This window comes from Agelaius tricolor, unplaced genomic scaffold (assembly GCF_023055355.1).
Source record: "Agelaius tricolor isolate 1412-34295 unplaced genomic scaffold, bAgeTri1.0.p SCAF_3, whole genome shotgun sequence".
In the NCBI taxonomy this organism is placed as follows: domain Eukaryota; kingdom Metazoa; phylum Chordata; class Aves; order Passeriformes; family Icteridae; genus Agelaius; species Agelaius tricolor.
The window spans coordinates 13,037,202-13,058,439 of record NW_027269263.1 but is presented as its reverse complement, the minus strand read 5'-3'; the positions used below and the strand labels follow the sequence as shown (position 1 = coordinate 13,058,439).

Sequence of the window (21,238 nt, the reverse complement as noted above, 5' to 3'; positions counted from 1 at the left end):
ACTGTGAAGTTCATTTGTGCCATGCAGCTGCCATTTGCCTGGGATTTCCAAGATCTAAAAACCTCCAACTCATGGCCAAAGCCCTCAAAAGCAGGAGACATCTGGGTGAAATCTGGTATCTTTTAAGTCTAGGCATATGGGTTGTGGATCTGAGGCAGCCAAAAGCTTGGGTATAGAATGCATCTATTTAAATTATGTTCTAAATTTTTTTTAAAAGGAATAAACCTCCTCCTTTTGCAAAGGCAGGACTATGTCTGCACAACAGTCTTCAACAGAGAACTGTGGGAATAAAGTATCTTTGCTTTAGAGGAAGGAAACTGTGGTACTACCAGAGCCCTCTGCCTGATAGCTGCTCAAGGAAAGGCAGACCTGTGAGGAGATGGAGCCAGCATCCATTGCCACTACTGAGTAGTCCCTCAAATATTGATGTTCTGTTACTATTCCTAACAGACCCATCTATTGCTGCAGCTCTCCTTTCCCATGATCCCAATAAACTGTACAGATTTACTGTACACATGCACAAGAGTCACTTGACCAAAAAAGATTTAGTCTCAGTGTTGATGTAAAAACTTAAAAAGAGCAGTACTATACACAGACCTAAAGAAAACAGCTTTTAGAATTAGCTTCAGAAGCTTCCAAAATGAGTGACTTTTTCATGCAGAGAGAACCTGACATGTGACATAACAAAGGAGAAATAACAGATGCAACTATTTTAGGGCAGGCTATAACGCTTCCTAGGCTGGCATCCTGTCTCCAGTAAAGTCAACAGCAGATACTGAGGGGAAAAGCACATCTGGGCAACTGTTAACACTCTTGATTGCTTGTACTCCCTTGGCCACTGGCAGATGTGTTTGCAGCATTTTAGTGTGTTTTACAAAGTCTGATTGCAGAGATTCTGATGCATTTTCACTGAAAAATGTGACTTCATTAAGATAGGAGCTGTTCAGAAAACCTGAGTGGTTTCACCCTTTGGTATTTTTCCTTGTTAGACACCACAGTACCATCTACTTGCCAGAGGAAAGAATTTGGTAACAGCAAGTTAGAGAAAACAATCACACAGGTTCCTTAGGCTGGATTTAAATTTTAATGACCTATAAATACAAAAAAAGAAGGTAAAGCTTATTATAGAGGAAGAGTCAAAAATCCCTCTGGGAATAGTGTGACCCAAGCAGTGGCAAAGCACTTAACAAAGTAGATGTTCTCCTAAGTTATGGGATCATCAACAAGAACGAAATATTAATTATCTGCTTGAGAGCAGGCAAGAAAGATAAAGAAACCTTTTAAAGTGAGAAGCACCCCAATCACGAGTGTGTTTTGAAATATTTGATGAAATGACAGACTTAGGGAGAAAAATGTGTCACATCTCCACTCATCCTCTCATATTTTCAACTCTATTAAGAATAGATGATTGGTTCCAAAAAGAATTGATGGAATGACTGGCAAAATTCAGGATGTGGCAGTTCCAGGGGAGTTTCAGCAGTTTAAAGCACTGGCAGGAGAATTCCCCGCTGTGTAAGTGGCATGCCTGAAATAAACTGGCACTACCAGGGACAGGCAAATTCAGAATGAACTCCTGCCCCATACTCCTACCATTAACTCTGTTAGAAATCATAATTAAAGCTTTGCTATCTTCGTTGGCTGTGACCATCAATTTAGTACTGAGAAGCCTTCCAGGAAGAAGCATTTCACAAAGAGCTTGAGGCATCCATGCAAAAGTCATATTCCCATTTTAGCCACGAAGGAAAAAAAGTTATGTGATCTGAGCAAAGCTTCACAGGGCAATATTAAGAAAGATTTTTACCTCAAAAGAAATACAGATGAAATGGGAGTTCTATTCAAGAGTCTTTAATTTTTTTTTTTAACAGGCCAAAAATATGCAAATGAAGAAAAAATACGTGAATCTTATAAATAACATAAACCAGATAAGCTCACACTGTAACACCACAAACACCCCAGTGGGGAAAGAATGCAGTATTCACACCAACAGTCACCAAACAATCAAACTTGCCTCATTCTAGGCAAAAATATTCATAGATCAAGTGCATGACTGCAGCTAACAGAAGGATTCCAGTCAAATACAACTCACCCCAGAGAGAAAGTCCCTTTTCCAGAAAAGAGACCACTACTATGTGCACACAAGGTTCCTCATCCTGATCACAGCTAAAAATAAATACTCTGTGTTTGTGTACAGTGCTCTTCAACAGAGATCTCGACAACCTGAACAATTTCTTAGGAAAATACTCCTGGCGAGGTAGGTTTATCATCATTCCCACATTACAAATGGAAAGGAGACTTGCCCAGAGTCTCACAGATATTCAGTGTCAGAGTCACATCCCTTGGCTCTGCACCAAGTCTGTCCCACTGGGCAATGCTCCTTCCTGGGTTCTACTATTGCATTCAAAAATTTATTTTAAGACAACATGTACGTTTCATATTACAATATAGCATTTTGTAATAAAACAAGAATACAGTATAGCTCAGCTTTGAGGTACCACTTCTCTCTTCTCCCCAACCCTTTCACTTGGAGGTAACCAAAATAATTATGGAGTAATGCAAAGGAGTTGTTTGAAATATGTGCTGTAGGAGCAGATATGCAAGTGACTGCAAATATTATGCTTCTGAGAACAGAGAATATTTGTTTTATTTTGCTACTGCCAACTTATTCTGGGCACTAGGACCATGCAAATTGTAGTTTTTAGGATGACAAGCAGTTGCATGTCTCCCTTTTTGCAGTTTAATGTCAGCAATTCCAGTCAATCCCAGTAATTACTACAGATACTTTTCCCTAGTTTAGCAAAATTGTGATCTAATCCCACTTTCCCCCCAGAGAGACTCTTAAAACACTTTTGAAGCTACACATTCAGCTCCCACATCCACTAAGTGAGAGTCTTGGTTAAGACAGACACACGTGATATTGGGCTTCAACAAATTCCCGTTTTCAAGTTTTATAATGAAATGACTGACTCCGGTATTGGGACTGACAGAAGACAGCTGGGACTTGGTTAAATTTGCTGGTAAGGTACAGTTGAGATCTGAAACCATATAGCCAATCCAGTTCCTCATGTAGGCTCCATGACTCACCACCAAAATATTGGCATCTAATACCGTGGAAGATCCGTTGCCCGCAGAGCTGGGCTCCGCCTCACTGCAGTGGTTTGTCCAAGGGAAAACAAACTGTTCTCCAGATGTTCCTGAGCTCCTGCCTGGGGCACTGGGCTTGCCTTGCTCCTTCTGCTCCAACTCAACAGCCAGCTGGCAGAGGAATTCAAAAAAATCCCTCGCACGCTCTCTCACCTGCAGGGAAAGGCCGGAAGGGAATGTTGTGAAGAACGAAGAGATTGTTGTGAAGCAAGCACAGATTTGGCCTTTCAGAAATCAGACACAAAACTACTTCAGCTACAAGACAAAGATTTCTCACAGACAAGGCTCAGAAGCCAGTGTAAGTTACTGACTGCTGTGCAAACTCCTCTGCCCTCCAGAGAACAATTGCTATCATCCTCCTGTGAGCCAGAGCTTCATGAGGAGTCAGTTTCAAAATCAGTATTTTAGTTATAAAGAGATTCCCCACTTGGCAGCCACTGTTATCAGACCAAGCAGTATTTTTTAGCTTAGAGAATATCTCTGGTTGGGCTGAGCTCTCAGTGGGAAGCTCCCAATAGCTGCAACTGCACTGCTAAAAAAGCCTAGAAAGCAGGGCATAAATAGATAAATAAATAAATAAATAAATAAATACCATACTTCATCCAGTGTTTCTCCTCCAGAAGGTGTGAATGAAGGACATTGCTCTCCAGCATCCTTTGCCATAGCCTTGAGGTCAGCCAAAGGCCTTCCTTCTGCAACACCGTATTTCTGTAAGGGAAAAACGGGGTTTGGCAGGATGTGTCAGGTCTCCTGTACCCCTTCCAGAGGCTGCAAACAGCTCTTCCCTTTGTGAAGCTTCAGCTTTGTTTTCTTGGATTCCCAAGGCATAGCTACCTTTTACATTTTATCCCAAATTTGGGTGAGGAAATATCTTTATAGGTACCCATTTAAACAGCAAATATATATATAAATATATATATATAGATATAGATATATATGCTCAGTAGACAAATACACCAAGAGCAGCATCTCATTTAAAGCATGGACATTCAAAACATGACCCTCAGCCTGATCTTTGTGTGGAGATTTTTTTCTTCCACTGACACTCATCCCCAGCATACAAAATTCAAGTGTCTTTGTGACTGAGGTCACAGTGCAAATGCTTCTGTATGAAGCCCTGCACATGAGGATAAACTCCATTTTCCTTTTGCTTGCAAAAAGGCTACAGGGAATTATTTTTCACATGTTAGAAACCAGTATTTTCTCTGAAGACCTGTGAAGTCTTCACAACAGAGGATGGATCCATCTTCAATTCAGAATTTTTGAAAAAGACATTAAAAAAAGGAAACAAACCCACACAAGTACCCTCACAATTAAAAGTAAATAATAAGGCCTTGCTGATTTCAAGTGAAGAACTGGAATGTCTCAGAGAAAAAAAATTCAAACAGGAAATGCTACAATCACTTTCTGCTCCTTAAACACTAAACCTTATCTTATTGAAACCATTAAAGCATCATAGTTACAACATTCATCATTTAGTTTTGGCTCTGCTTCACCCTTCTGCAAACAATTTATTGTCCCTGATGTGAATTGTTCAGTTTCCAGTGATTAAAAACACATCAAATAGTGCTCTCCACTGCTAAATCTACCATTCAATAAGCCAAGATACCCATCAGCAAGAAACTACATTTTCAAATAGTTCAATATTTGATAACAAATTCTTTTGGCACTTACTCTCTCTCGCAGTCTTGCATCGTACTTGATTTCCAAATCTTTGCAAAACCTGTTTTTCCCTAGAATGGCAGCAGCAGTCTAAAAAGTGAATATACAGTCACATTAACTGGACAGAACATAGACACACCACCTTACACCACCAGAGCCAAGGTGAATCCCATCAGCAGCATCCAACAACCCAAATCAACAAAACAGAAAGTTTTTCAGCTACCAGTCTGGCAGAATTGGATAGATGGCCCTGGCCAGGCCATAAAAATAGAAAAGCTGCAATCTTCTGGCAGTTCCTTCCCAATTCAAAGTCCAGAACAGCTGAAGAAACAGCACCCATGAGAGGTGGCCAGCAGGGTTTACTGGGATAAGAGCCACATCTTCTGTTGAATACAACACAGAGCAGTCATGTGGACATTCTTTACACGGACTACATGGGCCAGACTCACAGCTGTGTTCCCTGAAACTGCTCAGTTAATCCAACTGAAAAAACATCTGACACTGTCTGGCTGCCACAGCCAGTCCTTAGGGCTGGAAGGGACCTCTGGAGATCACCCTGCCCAGGCAGGGTCACCTGGAGCAGGTGACACAGGAGCATGTCCAGGTGGGATTGGAATGTCTCCAAAGCGGGAGACTCCAGGCCCTCCCTGGGCAGGCTGTTCCAGGGCTCTGCCAGCCTCGATTTACAGAAATTCTTCCTCATGTTGGAAGGTGGAACTTTTTGTGTTTTGGTTTGTGTCCATTGCTCCTCATCCTGTCACTGGACGCCACTGGAAAGAGCCTGGCACCATTCTCTGACACTCCTTGGAGATATTTCTATGCATTAATGAGATCCCATCTTCTCCAGACTAACCAGGCCCAGCTCCCTCAGTCTCCCCTCATATAAGAGATGCTCCAGACCCCTCATCATCTCTGTGGCCTCCACTGGGTCCTCTCCTTGTCTTTCTTGGGAACCAGAGGACAGCTGCTCCTGGTTCTTACATGCACCCAAGTGGGAAGGCTGCACTGGCTTCACAGGCAGTTTGAGCTGTGCAAACATCCACACCCAATCAATCTGACATTTAAAGAACTCATTTTGAAAATGCTCCTTGGATTCTGGCACAAATAAGCAGCCTTGTTGTACTACTGGCACATTTAACATATTGCTTAGGACAAACTTGGTCTTGGAACTTTAACCTTCTTTCAAAGAATAAGGCAGAAATAAAGAAAGGGTTGAATCCACTTCCTTGTGCATATGCACAGCACAGTTATTTGTATGATTATATGCAGGAATTTCCTCTTTTGCAACAGAACTTGTACATTCCTCCCATACTCGAGCTGTGAAGTGACAGTGTAGTAACAGGCCCTTCACAGAATTGCAGCTGCCAAGGAAGCTGCACATGGACCACATGGAAACCTCAGCTTTACACATCTTAGGGAAAGCTTTTCCAACATCTGGACAGCTTGTCAAACAAATGGCAAAATACATTTCCTGTATGCAAAAGAAAATTCAGGTCTTTCACATTAGGAGAGTGCAATTCTGAAAGGGCTCTTCTTGGAAAAGGCTGTCTCCAATAAAAGAAAAAATATCCCAAACCAATTCCTATAAAGCAGGCACACAGCACAGCTTTATGAAAGTTAGAAAGCACTCTTAATGTTTTAAAATATCATCACTGCCATTCACATACATAAAGGAAGTGACTCAGGCAGCTATTCTGCATATTTAAAATATCCAACTATTGCACTCTCCCCTCCTTGTCTCTTGTTTTCTGCTTAAGTTGTGCTGCTACAGGAGTTTCTGGAATTGTGCTGCAAAACTGATGAGCAATGTTGATGGTGTATATTTTGAGAGAAAAAAAAGGAGATTTATACTACATTTGGTTGATCTGGTTTACAACACAGCTTCACAGACTTCTAGCAGGACAACGCAGCAAAAAGCAAGCAAACAAGAATGGCTTAGGAGTTTCAACCCCCTACAGGTCTCTTGAAAACACAGAATCAGTAACAGAAGAGAGAATTAAAGATAGGGCCTCCACAGGAGACATGACCTTCCTAGAACAGCCAACCTCTAACTTTAAAAGTTTTGGTTCCCTAATTTTGAGTATTTCATAATTCTGCACACAAAGTCACATATAATCCTATGTAGTAACTTTTCCTCTTTATTTAATCTGTATTGTATATTTACTGCATCAAGGCAAGAGGTGTGAGATGCCTGACAAAATCCAACATCTCTGCCCATTTAATGATCCTTGTACTGATTTCACAGCAAAACTCGACCTTGCCTGCATTGGTCTGCACTCCTCAAAAGAACACAGCACACAGCCACAGTGCCTGGGACACCACAACAATGTCACAGCCAGTCTGGTTTGCTTCTTAGAGAAAGACTCAGTTCTGTCTGTGATGATGGGGACCACCAAGTCCCCATTACTCCTTTAGCAAGAACAATGTCCATATAAAATAACAGCAAATCATGGAACCATGGACTGGTTTGTGTTGGAAGGGACCTTTCAGATCACCCAGTTCCAACCCCCAGCCACAGGCAGGAACACCTTCCACTATCCCAGGCTGCTCAGAGCCCCATCCAACCTGGCCTTGGACACTTCCAGGGATCCAGAGGCAGCTTTTGGCTCTGTCACTGCAATATTTTTGCATCACCAACAGCAAAAAAACACTAGACTTGGGAGCCAGCTGTTGCCTCAAGAAGCACTTACCTGCTTTGCTCGAAGGAGGTCACTTGAAAAGACGTGGGTAAACTTCACATTACTGAGAAATAAACCAGCAGCATCTGCTTGCCTGAAACCAGTTGCAGAGAGTGGCTCATCCACTCCTTGACCTACAAAACAAAAACCCCACAGCATTAAAACATGCAAATTTTAGACTATTTAGCAGCTGACTAGGCATGTCAGCAATAAAGAAACTGCTCAGTCATAAGAAAATATTTCTTCTTTAGCAAAGCCAATCATTAGGAAAAGTCACTGCTCTTCTGGTGTTCCCTAAATTCAGTCACACATATTTAATGATAAAAAAGAGTAAAGTTTAGGAAGACAGAAGGATCATTATCAATGATAACTACATTAATCTATACCTTTGACAAATTTAAACATAAGACAGAGACCTACATTTAATATATGTGACCATTTTTAGAAGGGTCACTAGTTCCTGCAAGAGGTATCTCACAGCTGAAACTCCATAAACAGATTTGTTAAATGAAAATAAGACCACAATACTGCTGAGAGAATGAGATGCAAACACAATCCATTGTGGTCTCTTTCTCTCCATCTCACATGCTGACAGTAATGCTCACACAAGCTGGAGCAAACCCAGCTGCAAAGCAGCAAACCTCCCAAAAATTGTTTCCAGCCAGGAAGTCTGTGAGAATAACTGGTCACAGAGCTCTAGGAGAGTGCTGAGAGAAGCAGCACTTTGGAAATTCAGCCTGAGTTGGACAGCTGTGCTCCTGCCACAGCTCAGAGTCTGCAGGAGAACCCAGAACTGTGGTGGAGGGACAAACGTGTAACAGATTGCTACATCCACACCTTTTACCCATTCTAGGTCTGCAGGAATCCAGAGCAGACAGAGTGAAATTCCCATCAGATTCAGAACAAAGAAAACAAACTACTTTCACCCAAAAAATGCACAATCCAACAGCAAAAAACAGGACACCAGAAGTCCAGAACCTGAGTTCTGAGCACCTCATCTGTAATTCAGACATGTGAGACGTCTGACCCCAGTGTGCTGCTGAAGGCTTACACCTCTCTATTCAGAAGAGGCTTGCTCAAAAACAGAAGCTATGTTCTCTCCACACTGGAGAGGAGCCCTATACACATCATTTGACCCAAGGAGCTAGGAAATCAAAAGACATCATCAACATTTTTAAGCAAGTAAAGCAGGGGAATATTCTTTACTCATTTTATTATGAGCACAAATCCATGTTGCAAGAATTGTAAATGGCAATGCCAGAGGGAGGAAAATCTGGAAGCACAATTCTCCTTCACAACATGAAGTATTGTAGAAAGCTCATTTATTCAGAGTACAACCCCAACCATGATTTTCCTACAGCAGACATCGAGGCAGCTCAGTGTGCTCAGTTCTGGGTGTACAAGCCAGCAGCCACAAAGGTGAAATCCAGTTTTAAATGTGTCTAATCAAGACTGCCTTCCTAGAAAGAGCTGGGATTGAACAATTCAAGCATTTAAACAACCTTTACATTTTATTCTCCCTTGCCCTACTGCAGGTTTTTACTGCAAGTAACATACTCCTTTCTTGAGGGAACAGCTCCCTTCACATGAGGATCTTTACCCATCCTTCTGCAGCTCCTTTTCCCAGAAGCCCTTTTCCCAAACTTCCTATTACTGGGATTTAACACAGTGCTATGGAGTCCTTAGTAAAAGGTGCTGCTACCATTTTATTTGATCACATGCAACATGCAACATATTTTTTCTCTGTGTAGAAAAAGGAACTATTCTAATACTCCTGTTAAAACACAATGTGCATCAGCATCTGTTGATATTCTGTGGAGGGTGACTTAAAATCTTCTGTAACATTATGAAAGCCATGTCCTGGCTTACACATAAAGTCTCTAAAGGTTTACAGTATTTTTGCTTAATGATATTTGAGCAGTTGGTGACAGGATTTCACCATGATTCTCCATCTCTAACCAGGTAACAGAATAACTCTTACTAACCTTGCAGTATCTTGTCTTTGTTGTATCTCGTTTCTCCGCTGAAAGAGAATGTAAACAACAACAACAAAAAATTAACTTTTCATAATTTAAGTGGATTTTCAAAAACATTGTTGTATTAAATACCAACAAGAAACAGCAGCACCTGAATGTAAAAAAATGAGCCACAATGCAGCACAAACCATTTTCAAAACAATGCACATGAAGATGTTATAACAATAAAAAAATTTTTCAAATCAATTCCAATCATGCTCTCAGCTTTTAATGAGACAAAGCCATCTGGAGTAAAAGGAAGAGAAGTGATTTTTTAAATTTATCAGAAATGCAGCACAATTTATCTCTAACAAATACACCTCCATGCTGGAGAGAATAAAGCTGCAGGAAGACTCTGGAGCCTTCTTTTGACAAGCATGTGCTGCAGCTGGTTCTCTGAACTTTACAGGGAAGCAGTTCCAGAGATTATCAAGGGTAGCAGCAGAGCTGCACACCTGGAAGAAAGAGAGCCTAGGAAGCCAAAGCAGAAGAAATCATAGAGTCATGGAATGAACTGGGTTGGAAAACACGTTAAAGATCATCCAGTTCCAGGCCCCTACCATGGGCAGGGACACCTGCCACTATCCCAGGTTGCTCAGAGCCCCAGCCAGGCTGGCCTTGGACACTGCCAGGGATGGGGCAGCCACAGCTTCTCTGGGCACCCTGTGCCAGGGCCTCAACACCCTCACAGGGAACTTTTTCTACCTGACAGCCAATCTAACCTGACACACACTCCCTCTGTCAGTGTGAAGCCATTGCCCCTTGTCCTGTCACTCCGGGCCCCTTGACACGTGTCTCTCTCCATCTTTGAGGTCACCCCAAAGCCTTCTCTTCTCCAGGCTGAACAAAATCCCAATTCCCTCAGCCTTTCCTCCCAGCAGAGCTGCTCCATCCCTCTGATCCCCTTGGTGTCCCTGCTCTGGCCTGGCTCCAGCAGCTCCCTGTGCTTCCTGTGCTGGGCCCAGGGCTGGATGCAGCCCTGCAGGGGAGGCTCAGCAGAGAGGGGCAGAGGGGCAGAATCCTCCCTGCCCTGCTGCCTCCGGGGCTTATAGTAAAGGAGAAAAAAAGCTCAGCCTTCCTACAAATTAAAGAGTTTTCTCCTGACAGCTGCAGGGAGCTGGAGCTACTTGGTTCAGTCAGGTACAAACCTCTGCCAACAGAGCGGGAGAAAAAGTCACCTTAGGAACTCCACCCGAGTCACAACCACTTTAACGTTTCACGTGAAAAAGGTTCACACCACCCTTGCCCCGCCTGAGAGCTTTTGCTCAGCTCCCCCCTCCCGCTGCCCGTGACCGAGGAGGGGACGCGGCCGCCGGGGCACGGCCAGCGCCGGGGGTGCGCGGGCGGTACTCACTGCCGCACGACCGTCAGCCCGAACCGAACCATGGCGCCCGGCAGCGCAGGGGAGCCCAGGTGAGCACAGATGTGCCCAGATGTGCGCAGGTGGATCCCAGGTGAGCGCACGTCCCACCGCCCGCACTGCGGCGCCGCGCGCCGCGCCGTGACATCATGCCCCCGCCCCGCGTGCCGCTCTGACGTCACCGGAGGCCGCTCCCGGCAGAAAAGGAGGATCCGGGAAGGGTCTATGGCTCCGTGGTGGTCGGGGCCGGCTGGCACTGCTCCCACGCTACAAGCGACGGGACGAGAGGGAACGGCCTCACGGGAGGCTTGGGTTGGGAGTCGGGAAGAAAGCCTTCTCCCAGAGGGATAAGCAGCATCAGACCGGCTGCGGGGCAGTCACCGCCCCGGTGGCGTTTGAGCGCCCCTGGATGTGGCGCCTGCGGACAGGGTCAGTGGCGGGCGTGGCAGGGCGAGGTTTACACCTGGACTGCTGCACCCTAAATGGTTCCGCATTCTCACTCTGCAATTGCAATCAGGAGGTTTTCGCCTTAAAACTTTCGCAGCGTCTCATGACGCTGGTGTTAAGGAACCATGACGCTCCTGGTCTAGGCATCCCGGAGCCGCTCGGAGTGACACTCGCAGCGCCTGAGCTGGGACTGAAGCCCCTTCCCAGCTGCATCCCCCGCACTCCCAGTCGGACCGGGTTTCCTTACTGGCTCCATTCTAGGTTTCCCTTACCAGAGTCTCAGATGTCCACTTCCGTGACATCCTTCAGTCGCGGTGCAATTACTAAATGACAACACAACAGCCCGAGCTGGTGGCCTTGCAGGAGGGACTCAGCACAAGGGAACCCCTGCGCTTTTACAGCCTCACAGATTAAGGGTAGGAAAGTCTGGGTTTTCATCTCCTGCCGTGTCTCTGAGAGTCCATCCCCTGCCCGGTGCCACAGGGCGCTGTGCTGGGCGAGGGGCTGGCATTTCCCAGCCTCTTGTCTCAGCTGGGCTGCTCCGGAGCTCAGCCTGCAGCTCCACTGCAGCTGCACCCCGCGCTCCCTGCACCGAGTGTGTTCCTCCACATCGGCACCAGGGAATCGACCCAGTTTGCCCCTTTGCAGAACACAGAATGCTTGGTGATGTTCACTCTGGTTACATCAGCTCAGTTAACACTGATTGGCAGCAGCACTTTGCTCAGAGTGGTATCAATACATTGATATTTATATATAGATGGATAAAAGGCATTACTCACAAGTCAGTTAGAAGCCTGGGCAGCCAAATGCTGATGGTTACTCACACCCTGGAGTAACCATCAGCAAAGGAGACCTGGTTCCAAGGAATAGTTTAAAGCAGCAATTTCCAAGGCAGAGCAGTGTGAGATGTCAGCACCCACATCCAGCTGGGACCACACTGGTCTTGTCCTGCAGAACCCATAGAATCACAGAATGGCCTGGCTTGGAAGGGACCTTAAAGATTATCCAGTTCCAACCCCCTGCCATGGGCAGGGACATCTTCCACTGTCCCAGGTTGCTCCAAGCCCTGTCCAACCTGGCATTGGGCACTTCCAGGGACCCAGGGGCAGCCACGGCTTCTCTAGGCAGCCTAGAAATTCCTGCTGGTAAAATGGACAAAGTAATACAAGAAGTGACTGGAACTCATCCTTTTTCCCTCAGAAAGCTGAAGTTTTATGGCTTACATACAGTGTGATTAACCAAAATATTAGTTGGTCAGCTGAATGTATTTCCTTCAGGATTTCTCAACTGGATCGAATAAATGCTATCTAAAAATCCAAGAAATTCTTCTAGGTTGCCCAGAGGTCTGACCTCAGTTTGAAAGTGGTTTGTGCTTTAACACCAAATACATTCTAAATGGAGACTGAAACATAATTTGTTTCAATAGTTGTTTAAAGCAGGTGCAAAATTTACATATTTACTGCAAGAGTTGTATCTGTTTAGTTTCCTTTTTATCTTCCTTTTGCAGCGTGGCATTAACCTCAATTTCTGCAGTGCCTCTCCTCCATAGATTTTGGAACTGACATTTTCAAGGGACGACACAAGTGACAGTCTTGCCTGTAAATGAGCCAGTGCAAACTGAATCAGCTCCGACCTGTTTCTATTGTATCACCATTAAAAACAATTGTTTTGCTGCAGTGGTAAAACTCCAGCTGTGTCTCACACGTGGTTTAGAGGATCAAACATGAGCCTACACTGTTAAGATCTCTTCTAAGTGCATACTGAAAGTATGAAAGTACACTTCTAAGTGCACACTAAAAGTACAGGTCCTTTTGCAAAAGTGACAGCCCTTCAGGCAAAATTTGTGACAGACTTTGTCTGAAGTCACCCACTTTGGGTGACACACAAGCCACTTCGGCTTTGTGAGAAAACAGCTTGGAAAGCCTGTACCTTAGAGCCTCGTGGCTTAGCTCCTACATTAGGTTTCCCTTTTCAGTTGTCATTTGGGATCTGATCTTCTCCTTGCACTTACAAATTCACCCAGCAGAAACCTTTGCTGAATTTCTTCAGTTCTGTGCTATTGCACTTCTCTGCCTGCGTAATGCTCCTCTGAAGGATGTGCTGGCCTGAAGACAGGCATAACCCTTGCAAATCCTACCCAGAGATTGTGCTGCGGACAGGCCTCAAATTGGCTCTGCTGGAGAACACAGTTCCTAGAATTTCATTCGTGGCAGAGTGACTTCGGGAATGTTTTCAATTGTTTTTAAGCTGGTTCTCAGTGCGGTATACGGGCTGCGAGCAGGGAGCAGGGGCAGCCCCTGGGCCGAACACCTTCCCTTCTGCCGGAGCTGTGGCTGCGGGCTGTGTGGTGGAGCCGTGGCAGCCTCGGGACGTTCCTTTCCCGGCGCGGGATTCCCGGGATTGTCCCGGGGCCCTGAGGGCCGTGCGCGGTGCGCGGGCGCCCCCTGGCGGCTCCTCCCGCGCTCTGCAGCGCCCGCCGCGGCCCTTCTCCTTGCACGGGCCTCGCCGCGCCCGCGATCGCGGATCCCATCCTTGGCCATGGCGCTGTCAGCGCACACCAGAAAGATCACTCACTACTTGGTTGTGTCTAAGAAGCAGATCCAAAGTAACCAGAATAAAAAGTTTCTCTGAGAAGCAAACAAGCTGAATTTACAGTCATGGAATCATAGAATATCCTGACTTGGAAGGGACTCACAAGGATCATCCAGTCCAACTCAGCCCTGCACAGACACCCCAACAACCCCACCCTGTGCATCCCTGAGAGCTCTGTGCAAACCCTCTTGGAGCTCTGGCAGCCTTGGGGCTGTGACCATTCCTGGGGAGCCTGCTCAGTGCCCCAGCACCGTCTGAGGGAAAGAACCTTTCCCTGATACCCACCCTGACCCTGCCCTGACACAGCTCCAGCCCTCAGGTCCTGTTCCTGGTCACACAGAGCAGAGAGCAAGGCCTGCCCCTCCTCTTCCCCTCATGAGGAGGCTGCAGAGTGTCATGAGTTCTCCCCTCAGAGACAACGTGAGGAAACTGGAAAAATTGAGATAAATTTTTGTTTGAGTGTGCTGGATGAAAATGCTGACTCCATCCCTCATCCTCCAGCTGGTTATGTCCCACTCACAGCTTTGCTCAAGTTGTGAAAATCCTCATCAGAAAGGTCAATCGACTGCTCTTCAGGGATGCTTGTGAGTCCTCTGTCAGATGAACCAGAGCTTTTGCTCTAAGAAGGGTTCCTGAGTAACCTGAGGAGCCAAATACAGCCAGTCTGCTGACCTTTCCCTCTCTCCCTCACTGCTCTGGCCTAATTCTTCTTGCAGTTTCTGCATGTTGCATTTTGGAAGAGCTCAAATAACAACCCAGTTTATTTTTAGAGAAAACTCAATGGCAAGACCAAGCTAGCACCACATCATTTCAACAGAATGACAGGCATTTAAGGACATACACATTTCCCTTTTTACTTGTTTTCTTCTTTGCATCAGCTCCTTTCTCTCTCTCTCTAGCAGGTTGCAGCAAAACTCAGTGTTTTTTCTTACCTCAGTGTAAATACCTCAGCTTTACTCACCTTTATTTGTAATCCTAACAGGTCTTGATTGAATGCCACTGCTGCTGAGGGATGCCCTTCCTCACAGTGCCCCTGGAGCCCAGCAGAGCACTGACCTGATGTTCTCCCCGGCCTGAGAGTCCCACAAGTTTCAGTGTTGTCTCCTGGCTGCATCAGCAGGAACATCAGCAGCCCAGCTGGAATGCAAATCACCTTTGAGAACCCTTTTAAATAGAACCACAATCACAGAAGCACAGGATGGGTCAGGTTGGAAAGGACCACAGTGGAGCATCTGGTACAGTCTCCCTGCTCCAGCAGGGCCATCCCAGAGCACAGGATTGTGTCCAGACAGCTCTGGAATATACCCAGTGAGGGAGACTCCACACCCTCTCTGGGCAATCTGTTCAGTGCTTGGTCACTGCACAGTTCCAGTCCCTCACAGGCTCCAAGTTGAGCCTAGTAAATACCAGAAATTACTGGTCATGTTATTCAGTGGTCAGAGAAAACCCTGGACTTGTGATGTTTTAAAAACTCTACTTCTTAGTGTAGATAAGCTGGGAAATGTGAGGCTCACAAGGCATTTGGCAGGGAAGTCTTCAGAGACTTTCCCTGAAACCACAGGTCCCAAGATTGTGTGAGTATGGCTAGAAAGATCTCTGTCTCCTGACTCTCAGCCTCCTGATTTAATCCCTATTTCCTATTAATTTTTAATGCATTCATATTCATTCCATAATTCAAAATTCATAATTATTTCATATTTCCATCCATTATTTTTCTATTTGTTTCTGTGTATTTTTTGCTTGTGTGTTTCTTCATTTTTGCAACATTTGTTTTTTTGAGGGTTTTTTCCTTCTCCCTGTTCATTTTATCTTGAAGTTTGTCATTTGGAGTCTTTGCCTTTCATTTATCTTTGGATTTGGCAGTATAATTCACTTTATGATGATGTTTCCCCCAGTATGTCTGCCCAAATGCCTCTACTTCATTCTTCAGGGTCTTTTTGCTGTCCCCAGGGGTGAAAAAGGGCTGGAAATTCAGGAGAAAACTGCTACTGGATGGCAATGGAGGAGAGGTCAGGCCAAACACATCCCACAGGAGTTCGGTAACTTCACAGCAGGCATCCACAAGCAGATGTGGGAGAGGGGAGAGGTTGAGCATCCTGCCCCCCTGGCCACAGACCGAGGAAGCAGACTCTGGACAATGGACTCATTTCTTCCCACTGGCCTCACCACAAATCCCACTCCTTTTACTCACGGTTTCCCCAGGTTTACCGAAAGAAAAACAATCTGATTTTTTCAGTAGCATTCCAGTGCAACAAACAATTGAGTGAAGATTTAAATCGTATTTCAATTCACTGCAAAAATGTGCACTCCATGTGGCTTTTCACCAGCTCAGTTTGATTCCCACAAAATATTTTGATCCTGCAATTTACCAATTTTTAGGACTTTGTTCTCCTTGAATCTCAGGGGGTTATGTCCAGAATTTGCCTATCCAGTGGGAAGGCAGCTACATTTTAGAGTCAGGCTCGTTCTGTGACTGCAGCCTTCATTTTATGTCTGCTAGCACCATCTATCCAGATCAGAGGCTTTAGAATTACATCCCACCAAGGAAACACCACAATGGAATGAGTGATAAAACCAAATTCACTAAAGGAATAAAAGCAAGGCAAGTAAATTTAGGTCAAGGTGAGTTTATTGTCCATACATCATACCTAATCCCGCCAAAACACTTTTCTTAGAACCATCTTTAAACTAGTCAAAACAATAGGTTATTAATAAAAATGACAACACTGAACGAAGACCTTTTAAAAGGCAATCAAGACTACACCGTATCAGAGTCTTATCCATCAAAAACAACCTCATGTACTTTCTAAATACTTTTGTTTACACTGATGTCTACTACCACACTTTCTAGCATCCCCTGACCACATAAACATCCACACCTCTTAAAGAGCACATTTGTGAGAGAATAACGTTGACTTGATATGGCATCACACTCAATAAAGCAAAAAACAAAAAAAAAAAACAAAAAAAAACCAAAAAAAAAAAAAAAAAAAAACCACCAAAAAAAAACTAAAACAAAACCCAAAAAAGTTTGAGAACAGAAACTGTGCAACCAAGAGTGATTTCTGAGGTACATGAGAACATGGTAATAAACATAGTGGAAAAAATCCAGTGGCCAGGTAGTTTGCTGAGTAATTAAGAGCTGTCCAATTACTCAAGCATAAATCATAGACATTGAATTAGTTGGACATGGGATTAATTGGTATTTTTCTCTTTCACAAGCATGTTGGAAATACAAATAAATACATTATGAGGTGCTCCTACACTACAGTAAGAGGAAGGAGGAGAAGACCATCAAAGTACCATCAATAGGAAGCTGAGAGAGAAATGCTTTTAGCAACTGTACCAATCCTTTGGCACTTGGGAAGGCAGAATCAGCAACACATCTTCTATTCTTTTTTAATCAATCAATTGGGAGGTTTACAATTTCTGCAGTTTAGGGGGGGAAAATCTCACACCTCATTTGCAGTAACAACACACTTCCTTTTACATCTGTTAAAAGAGAGTACTAGGCAGTCATTTTATTCTGAAAGCTACTGTGAAAGCACTCAAGTTGTAGGGTTTGCAGCTTTCAAACATTCAGTATGGTGTAACCAGAGGGTTGGCACTTGCTGAGCATGTCACTGCAGCCAAGGACACTCCTCACCCTGGTGGGGACACACACAGACCTACCAGGACCCCGTGGAGACTGGGAATGCTGAATGGTGCTGCCCCTTCCAGCACAGCTCTCCCCCATCCTGCTGTAGAGCAGCTGACCATGGAGGTGGCCCTCAGCCCCTGTTCTTACAGTCCTGCAGAGGGGTGACACTGTGGGATCAGCCCTGTGATCCACAGCAGGGATCACCCCTATGTTCCACGGCAGGGATCAGCCCTGTGATCCACAGCAGGGATCACCCCTGTGATCCACAGCAGGGATCATCCCTGTGTTCCATGGCTGCTGTGGGAGTGGGGTGTGCAGGAGGCTGGATGAAGAGCAGGGGCAGGCACCCTAAACACAGATCCTGCCTACACCCTGGCCTATGGCATGGAGCAAATCACGCCAACATGAGGGACACGGTGCCAGCGCTCGGAGAGGTCACCCCACCATCAGGACCCTCTGGCACAGCTTCCTGTGAAGCCACGGGGCAGGGCTGCCAAGGAACGATCTGACCTGATCTGATCTGATCTGATCTGCGTGTGACTCCGCAGTCTTGCTTCCAACAACATCAGCTACTTTTTTCCTCCAGGACAGAGACACCGCTGCAGAATTCCGGGTGCTCCCAACGCAGAATGTCAAGGCGGGAGGTGAGGCCAAGGCTGTGCCCAGCAGCAGCTTTGGGGAGAACAGACCTGCTCACCAGTGGAGAGTCAATGCATTTTTTCCACTATGAAAAGGATACCAGAGACCAAAAAGGAGCCAGTGCCCCGCCTCGGCTGCTTGCAACCTCTCCCGGGCGGGCCCCGGGGCAACCAAACTGTCACTGTGTGAGGTATTGTGAAAATGGGAACCATTTCTTGTCCAGCAAACCTGAGGTAAGTATACCATCTTTGCAGGATGTGATCAGGAAGGAAGGAGATTAAAAAAAAAGGAAGAAGAAAGAAGGAAAAATAAAATAAAAAAAATAATCATGAACACGCTATTAGGGAAAAAAAAAACCTGTACAGGGCATTTCCAGTAAATCAAAGAACTCATCATATCTCCACTTAACCATCTACTTCAGGATTTGAAATTTAAGCAGTAAAATAATATATTATAAAAATGTTTATAAAATAGCAGCACACTCAGTGAAACAATACAGCTAAGTACTGTTAATGTGAATAAGAATGAAACAAATCATAGCTTCTTAGCAGCGCAAAAAAAAAAAAAACAAACCAAAACCAAAAACCCCCCAAAACCAAAAAAACAACAAAACCTTAGAACCTTACTCCATTTTCTACCCTCATCTAGCCAAATAGGCTGAGTCCATACATATAATATTCTTCGAAGTAGCATGTTCTTTCTGGATTTTTGTGTTAAAAATGCGAACATTAACGTTTCAACCAACAGCTTCATATTGGATATCTGCAAACTGTTAATACAATTGTGCAAAAAAAAAAAAAGAAACCAAAACAAAACCAAAAAAATAGAACCAAAAAAACCCAAAGTTGCTCCAACTCCTTTGCTATCTAAATGCCTCTTCGTTACAGGTGGAGCAGGAAAATAAATTCAAGTACACTGAATACACCTTTGTAATAAAACTCCAAGTCACGCACCTCGATGTTTACCACCATGGCTGTTGCACCAGCCATTTTCTTTCCTTGTCCATAGATAAACATGCAGGTGGTATTAAGATCCTTCTGTGACACTGAACAATACAGATGGTCAGGCTTTTATCCGGAATGTCATGACAGGAATGTCATCTGAAGCGGGTGTTGGTATTTCCAGCAACACCACAGCTAACCGAGTACACCAGATACTGGAAAATATTGACTATAAAAAGCTATACAAAGCCTTGCTTTTGTGACTTCTTTTTTTTTTTTTTTTTCCTCTTTTTTTTTTTCTTTTTTTTTTTGTTTTTCTTTCCTCGGCAAAATTGTCATAAACCATCTCATTTAATCCCTTAGGAACAATTTTCAAAGTGCTTTTCGAATGAAATGGTTTACAAAAACGCTCACTGTGGATCAATAAAATTAATGAAATGCTGAAAAAGTGTGCGGGGGGAGTGGGGGGGAAAGAGAGACGAGGGAGCAAACCAAACCTCATCTTCTTTAACACAGTGAGGGGCTATTACGAGGGAAGATGGACAGAGCATCATTTAAATGCCTTTGTGGCCAAGCTAAGAAGCTGCCAGACGTTAACATGGACGTGAAGCATTAGCACTGTAAAGGAATATAATGCTTTTCCTAGATGATCCACCACATCTTGCAATCCAAAGATTGGAGGTTGCCTGCCCAGCCAACAGGTTGGGATTAATGCGTGCATTCCCCCCACTGACTGTGAACACTTGGGAACTTTGGCTCGGCCCACAGCTGGGTAAAAGGAATTGCCCTCATGCCAAAGATGCTGCTGTGTTTAGAATGAACCATTTCGGAAGGAAAAGTAGATAAAAAGTCAAGAGGGGCAGAGGGGAAGTTGGGAAAAAAAAAAAAAAAAGAAAAATAAATCAACTAAAAAAAAAGCCCAAAAGACACCTGCTCTTCTGGCTGGTAAAATAAAGCATCTTCTTTCTTAGGTAGCAGCTACCACAGACAGCAAGAGTAAACAAAACTAACATACAGAGATCCAACAAACACTTCTGACTAATAACAGAGGTGACAGATCAGCAAATCTCTTCTGCATTCAAAATGGTTCAATTGCTTCAGGGATCTTTTCCCACTTTGCCCTAAACCCCTTATTCTATTGCTTTGCAATCTAGTCAAGCCATAAAATCGCACACACGATTCCTTTCTTAAATCTAAAAAAGGGGTGTATGCACTAGTTCATAATACACAGACAAGTATACTCTACTTTGTTCCCACAAATGCAGGCTTACATTGATCTAGCTACTTTGTATGCTTTTATAAGCATTTAATATCACTGATACATAATCAAATAGCAATTACCAAATATATCGTGGGATTCCCTTCTGTAGAACATCACAGGCACCAAACGCTTTTTTTTTTTTTCATTATTCAGTTTTTGTACTTTTTTTTTGTTTTTCTTTATACCTAAAAGAGCTTTAAATATGTTCTATGTGGGAGCAGATTAAAAAAATTTCACTCTAAAAATAATAACAAAAATAAAGGGTCTGGGGGAGCAAGCGTGACTTGGTGTGCCGATGTCCTCACAGGTTGATGTCTCTCACATCTGTGGGAGTGCTGGCCTGGTCCAGTTCATCCACTGTCTTGGAGGGGTTGCTCTGCTGCTGCTGCTGCCGGACTTGCTGCAGGCTGTTCACAAGCACCGCCTCGATCTGTTCCTGACAAGCTTTAAGGCAGTCCTAGAGAAAAGAAAGCAAATTATTCTATTAGTAAAGACAAAGGTGGTTATTTTTTCCTTACTGAGCTAGCAGAAGTTGGAAGAGCATCAGTCAGGTGTTTCCAAGAAAAAACTGCTCTGACACGAATCAATCTTGAATTCTGAGAGGTAATCACTCTGTACAAACTCCCTGGGTCAAACACTGTTCATGCTGTATTTATTAGGCTCTAAATCTTAATATTTTACTAGTCTTTGATTGTAGAATCATTTAGGTTGGAAAAGACCTCTGAGATCATCTAGTCCAACCTTGGAGCAAATACCACCTTGACAACCAGAGCACTGAGTGCCATGTCCCATAATTTTCTGAACATAAAACCAGTTCTCAGAGACCACTGCATTAAAAACTACAGAACATTCAGGGAAACAG

At 44.3% G+C, this 21,238-nt stretch overlaps 2 protein-coding genes across 2 annotated transcripts in view; both read right to left on the bottom strand.

The window, feature by feature from the left end:
* Positions 1–1,065: 1,065 nt before the first annotated feature.
* Positions 1,066–11,026, bottom strand: TIGAR (TP53 induced glycolysis regulatory phosphatase). Its single transcript, XM_071422526.1, has 6 exons — positions 10,851–11,026; positions 9,467–9,504; positions 7,494–7,615; positions 4,816–4,893; positions 3,739–3,849; positions 1,066–3,294 (listed from the first exon to the last, which is right to left on the bottom strand). Exons 1-6 carry the CDS (start codon positions 10,880–10,882, stop codon positions 2,836–2,838), a joined length of 840 nt encoding a protein of 279 aa, XP_071278627.1. The 5' UTR covers positions 10,883–11,026; the 3' UTR covers positions 1,066–2,835.
* Positions 11,027–16,506: 5,480 nt separating this feature from the next.
* Positions 16,507–21,238, bottom strand: part of CCND2 (cyclin D2) — a 30,384-nt gene continuing 25,652 nt past the window's right edge. The window contains exon 5 of the mRNA XM_071422513.1: positions 16,507–20,833. Within this exon, the coding sequence (XP_071278614.1) occupies positions 20,678–20,833 (156 nt within the window). The 3' untranslated portion in view covers positions 16,507–20,677. The remainder of the gene's footprint in view (positions 20,834–21,238) is intronic.

What these genes read in the sequence shown, in the direction of transcription:
- TIGAR (XM_071422526.1), bottom strand. Translation starts at nt 10,882, where the DNA reads ATGGTTCGGTTCGGGCTGACGGTCGTGCGGCA. An exon ending in CAAAGACAAGATACTGCAAG is followed by an intron (nt 7,616 to 9,466) that starts GTTAGTAAGAGT and finishes TTTGTTTTGTAG; the next exon opens with GTCAAGGAGTGGATGAGCCA. An exon ending in ACCTCCTTCGAGCAAAGCAG is followed by an intron (nt 4,894 to 7,493) that starts GTAAGTGCTTCT and finishes TTCACTTTTTAG; the next exon opens with ACTGCTGCTGCCATTCTAGG.